Source organism: Bacillus rossius, chromosome 11 (assembly GCF_032445375.1).
Source record: "Bacillus rossius redtenbacheri isolate Brsri chromosome 11, Brsri_v3, whole genome shotgun sequence".
NCBI lineage: Eukaryota > Metazoa > Arthropoda > Insecta > Phasmatodea > Bacillidae > Bacillus > Bacillus rossius.
Window position 1 is genome coordinate 32,225,999 of NC_086338.1, and position 6,445 is coordinate 32,232,443.

The 6,445-nt window shown below is 35.0% G+C and overlaps 1 protein-coding gene across 6 annotated transcripts in view; it reads right to left on the bottom strand.

Moving 5' to 3' along the window:
- LOC134536770 (Ca(2+)/calmodulin-responsive adenylate cyclase) overlaps positions 1-6,445 on the bottom strand; it is a 183,069-nt gene that overhangs the window by 66,472 nt on the left and 110,152 nt on the right. For all 6 annotated transcript variants that reach the window (XM_063376685.1, XM_063376686.1, XM_063376687.1 and 3 more), the window contains exon 6: positions 1,891-2,018. In XM_063376685.1, coding sequence (XP_063232755.1) covers positions 1,891-2,018 — 128 coding nt within the window. The remainder of the gene's footprint in view (positions 1-1,890; positions 2,019-6,445) is intronic.

The following is a 6,445-nucleotide window of genomic DNA, read 5'->3' on the forward strand; positions in this document are numbered from 1 at the left end:
ATAGCAAGCTGTGGGAGGTAAGACTGACTGCCTTTACTTTTTTCTTGTATGTTGTTGGTTTCTGAGGGCTGTGGGTTATGTGCTGCAGTCCTTGTTTTTTTTTTTTTTACACATGTTTTGATGAATCACAGAAACAAAATTAACATGCAACAAACACTTATTAAATTGAAACAGCACGATGACAACAACTTGCAAACTGCGATGACGACATGCTGCCAACCAGGAGCACAAATCTGCAGGATTCGCAAGGGGGTGCCGCGGAAATTTCCAGGGGGGCCCCACGCAGGTCGGGAGTTTTGCACGCGGGGTTAACCGTGACGTCATCTCCGGATACGGTGCTTGTATGTTGTACACTGCCCATTTGTTGGCCCACATGCATGCAATAAGCAGAAAACTTTAAAATATAAGGAAAAATTTTTTCATGAGACATAGTTTTGACATCAAACCCGTTTCACAGTCACACATTTGCAAATGCAGGCTCTTTCAGTGAGGGGCTTCCCAATTCCAGGGGGCCACCTGGAACAAACGCAACTTGACGTGGCTGAATTTGACGCTGTGTAGTGGGGAGTATATGGGTAGGAAAAGAAATGGGTGTTTTTTTTTTTCCACTGAAGTCTGTCTCTGCAGTTTGTATTTTGTATTTGAGTGAGACGTAAACAAAATAGTGAATCATTGACACTTTACCTGCAACAAAACCTATTCGTGGCCGGTACATTGTTACTGCAACTTACAAGTGCCATGTCATACTGAGTTTAGTAACTATCGTAAACATTATAATGCATGCTATTTGTTTGTATTTGTACATTAATCTGCAAAAAAAAAAAAAATTAGAAAAACTTAGTCTTAAAGTAAGATTAATTTTATGAAGATGGTTTACTTAGAGATATTCCTCAACTAAGAAGATCTTTACAAGCTGCTGAAGTTTCAAAAGAAGATTCTATGGAATGGTCTTCTTTAATTTTTTTTATAGTTTTTTGTTGAATATAACCCTTCTGATTCTGTATCAAAATTGACTCTAGATTCTTGTTAACTTTGTATTTCAGTAGGATCATGTTAGAGACTAAAATTAATCTGGAGTTATCTTAGGTCCACTATGAGTTTTCTGGCTTAATCATCTTGTTTAGGACTTTTTTTTGTTTATGGTGGAGATTTTTGTTACAAACATTGTGTGTGTTCACACTGACCAGAAGTAGGAAACAGTTATGACCAGTGTATCAAGATGGCCGACAAGTGTAGTGGTTGTACTCACACGTGATCATCAGGAATTTGTGTGAATTGAACATGACTTTGACCAACACACCTTGTAAACTGAAAAGCAAGTAGCGAAAGGAATTGATTTTGGTAGTGAGATTTACTGATTTCCCAATTTGCAGAGAACAAAGTTAGGGGAAAAAAGCAGATAACAAAGTTAGGGAAAAGTTTTAAGTGTTAATATACTCAAAAGTTAAGTAAATTGACCACAAAATAACACTCTTGTAACTATATGTCTTATTATTACTTATTTTAATTACTTCATCTAGAAAACAAAGGAAAGGGGAGGGGAGTGACAGTAAATTTTGTGCACCAGTTAGCACCTGACCTTGCTACGCCACTATACACATACATTTACAATTTATTCACTCGTACATATGCCCAAACACATCACCTGAAATAACGCATACAGTTTAATTAGGTATATTATGATCAACTATATCATCTGCCTGAATTCATCATCTGAAGACGAAAAATATAGTCCAAACATGGCACTCAGCTTTTTTCAACTGACAGAAAACAGGAATGTGCATACCTAACACAGCAGTGGTGAGTGGCCATCCACGCAGAGCGGAGGAAATGCAACAACAAATGAGGCAGAAGAGCTAGAGCCAGGACACGGGAGGAGACCTCACTCACGCTATCGCGTCGATCATGTCCAGCCCCATCTCGACGGTGCAGTGGGCGTGGTCCGACCTCGGCTCGGGAAGCCCCGACACACAGTAGTAGCAGTCGCCCAGGATCTTGATGCGCAGGCAGTGGTTGTCCTGGGTGACAGAAAAACGTGCCTCCCACTCAACATCCCGGCACAGAGTCACGCAGCACAATGGATCATACCTTTATAGTCTTCCTATCTAATCAAATAAAATATTGTGAATGTTCATTTGCACAAAAATAGCTAATCTCCTTAAGTTCTTCACCCATTGCTTTGAAAATTTTAAAACAACATTGCATTCGTATACGTGTGTGTAACTCGGTACAAGTGATAGAAATGAAAACCTCTTTGGTAAATCAAACCTCGACTCTCTAAGTGCTCTCTTAATATCTCTTTGGCGTCAGAAATGTTTCAAAAAATGTTTCGCGAAAACATGAAAACATTGCACTAAAATTTTGCCTTGAAATTGTAATTGAAATTTTACTTTCATCACACCCAAAAAAGTTTCACTTATAATTCGTGAAATTAAATGTATTAGAAACATGAAATTTCTCTTTTCTTTCTTTTACATTTAATCATAATGAGCCACAGCAACGCGTGGCCGGTACAGCTAATGCATTAATAAAAATTAAGGACTATTTAGGAGAAAAGGAGACGTATGAACCCTGCAGCTTCTTCAAGGACCTTCGACAGTTCAATGCCATTTTATTTAATTCTATTTGGGTATAAAGTCTCCTAGTCAGTGAGGTCATAGAGACAGTAACACATGACAGACTGGAGATATTCAGGATGGATTTGGCCATGACTCATAGTAAGGAACCATTCCAGCACTTGCCCGAAGTGACTTCAGGAAGCCATAAAACAACAGAAATCAGGATGGACGTACAGAGTACAGTATATCTACTGTTGTGTATGAGCAGTCTTTGTTTGCATCTATGTAGAGTAAAGTTTGTCAGCTGCCAGTGTTTAGAAGCCAGAGTATTCTCACTGATATACTCAAAATTATTTTTATTCATATAATATATAAATTACCATGTTTTCTCGCATAATCTTCGCACATTTTATTCTAAAATCAAGTTTGAAAAGTAGGGGTGCGACGATTATGCGGGGGAAAAAAAGGTAGAGTTATTCATAAAAAAACCTGTTCATGGAAAGTAGGTTTATTTAAAAAAAAAAAAAAAAAAAAAGTTGGAGTATACAAGAGCACGCCAAACAATTTATATTAATAATTCATTAAACAAAAACCATTCTTCAACTTTAAATAGAAAAGCCAAACTGTAACATGAACGCAGGCCACTTGAATCTGCGACGTAAACTAACGCGTAACTATTGCCGTAGTACAAATTTACCACGAAAGAATGCGAGCCATCAAATGTAGTTAACTTGGCACTCAACAGAGTGCGCGCGCTGCATGAAATCGGCGAGATATCGATATTCGACTATGTGCGCGCGCTCTATACGGGAAGCAACATAACCAAACATGAATGATGTCTACTAGCGCTGGCTACATGTTCATAAGTGGTACACCGCGGCGACGCAGACGATCAGATAAAGGAAATAACTTTTAAAAACTTCTTTAAAAGAAAACTTGCACGTCAGACAACTTCGTATTTCCGTTAATTAAATAAGTAAGTGGTAATGTCCGAATAAATATTAGATTTCTACTTTAAAATACATCGTTTTATACAGAAAAGATATCTACACCCATACACTGCGGCGACGCAGACGAACAGATAAAGATAATAACGTTTAAAAAGTCTTTAAAAGAAAATTTACACGTCAGGCAACTTTGTATTTCTGTTAGTTAAATAAGTGGTAATTTCCGATTAAATATTAGATTTCTACTTTAAAATACATAGTTTAATATGGAAAAGATACCTACAAAAAGCTCGGCATATAATAGCGGGACCAAAAACATCATTCGACGTTTAAGCGAAAAGATTTTTGATCCCAATTTTGACTGCCAAAAATATAGGTGCGACAATTACGCGCGTGCGACGATTATGTGATAAAAGAGGGTAATCAATAATATTTTTATTATCTTAGTGGATAGTAAATAACATTTTTAATGACATATTCTTAGTTACTTTATCACAACCACGCTTTTATTTGTCACTGTATACAACATATAAGACATAAATTTTTGATGTTTAACAACTTAGCTCTCAGTATACTGCATTTGGTAGCAGTAATTTTGAGAATGAAACCAAAGTCCCATAGAACGAATGTCGCATGGAATGGGAATGTGTAACCATGGTGTTGCCATCTGTGGTGGATGGCACAAACCAAAGTTCACAAAGGCAAAGGGAAATTTTATAGTATTAACCGTTTAATAAACTTTAGCAAGATGGGTCAAATTTTTATAAAATATCTTGTATAAAATCAGGTCCAAAGCCGAGGTTTAGTATTTATTCAATTCCTTTTCACTTTTATCGGAGCCGTTTCTTTATACAGCTAAAAATTTCTAAGTTAGACGTAGTTTCTCCAGCAGTCAATTCATGTGGCGGGTGCGGAAACTACATGTGATTTGAGTCAAGAACTGTAGTAGAAAATACATTTTGTATATTTATGATGCTCTGCAAAATTTCTTTAAAAATAATTCTACGTTAAATTTAGTGACCAAGTTTCAAATTATAAGTTTATTTGCAACGTGAGCATACATTAATTTGCTCTTTACCAAAGTTATATGTTACACAATTCTGGTGAGTATTGGAAGATTCGCTTACTTTTTTTTTTTGTTGTAAAAATGCAATATTAATTATTATGTGTCAGGCTCTTGGATTAGTTTCAAAAATTATTTCTGGTCCTCAGAATGCATGAAGTTGGCCATGCCTTAATGTATAAGTTGGGGGAGGGGGAAGAAAATATTTGGTAAATTTTTCATAGTAACATCACACTTGAATGCACAACTGATACATCCTGAGAAGTCATGTTGAAATAGAGTTTATTTTTAAACATTATCTCAAAAAGCTAGCTTGGATTCAAAGTTTGGCCAGAGGCAAAGTGTACCACTTTAACATTAACCTCAAAAGCCAATTTTAAAAAGGTTCTATGAGAAAAAGACTGCAAAGGACAGAAAATTTTATTTTAAAAGCTCAAGAAACAAATTTGTTGAAATACACTGCATATGTAAAACAAATATTGACATCACTGTTGCCTTGTACAAGTTAGAGTTACTGAGCACCAAATCATAAAAAATACATACACCAACACCTCAAAAGAGTTAGCCGTAAAAAATTTATATATGTTTGAATGTCAGCAGCACGTTTGTGAACCAAAATACACATGTATGTACACCTCAAAATTTACTGGGAATGTCCATTAGTCACATAGTTTAAATATCAAAATGGTACAATCCTAAAGTAATTTGTCCTACATAAAGTTGTTTGTCCTAAAAGTAATTTGATCTGAAATCTGAAGTTATCACTTAATCTGAAAACGTTCATTTGTCTGTGACTGTGTGTATTTACCCAGTAAAATCTTTAGTGTAGACCTGCTGGCAGTAACTTCCTAATGGCAGGTGACCAAGACTTTAGTATGCTTAAAAAACTAGTTCGCTCACTGAAGAATTACAAGTGGATAATTTTTGCATTATTAATAATTTGGGTACTCACATCAATGAAATTTCTGATTTCCAAAAGACTTTAGTAAAAAGTTAGGCAGGGAATTTTTGAAGAAATTTAAATATCTTTGAAAATCTTATTATTTATCAAATTTTTTGAGTATATTAAATTGTAAACGTGATGACCTTTTTTAATAAATAGTTTTTTTATAATTTTTAGGTAGTTAGATTAGCTTGTCCGCCTTTTTTTTGAAGAGAGGAAGTGTAAAAGTAAATATTGTAATATTTATCTTACTTTTAATTTGCTATTTTTAATGTGTGCTTTTGTATAATTTTACTAAGCAGTGCCGATTATTATGTTGATAGCATTATAAGATTTTTGGTAACAGCCATTTGTCATTGAGTAATTGAGTAGGTAACTTTGTTTCAAGTTAGTTTGTCAAAAAATATGCGCAATTTTCCAACTGAAGTTAGTGAATATTATTGGGTTAGTAATGATTACAGTTACACTCGTTTCCATGCAGTTATCCTGTTTCGGTATTTGCAAAATGGTAGAGTCATCTAAGACCATTGCTCAGGGGAGTCTGTAATGCTTTGGTTGTGTTTTATGGTCACGCGCTGTACCGTTACATGCCTAGAAATTTAAAGTACAGAATATATTTAGTTATTTTCCATTCTTATGAATAAGAATATTGTATTTTTATTATTTGTTTTAAATGTTGTTTTACCCCACAGGACTTGATTACCTGAGTTTGTAACTTAAGTGTTTGTCTACGAGAGCTATGCTCTATGTAGTGGGGAAGACATATATGGACCGGCAATTAGATATACCCCTCTAAGGACCAATTGAACAAAACGTATAAACTGTGTTATTATACGTTTTATATACGAAGGATGTGGCATTGTTGGAAATTCTGTTTTTAAATTTAATTCAGTTTTGTGTTTGCAACTTTGTTAATACATTTTGTTTACAAGAT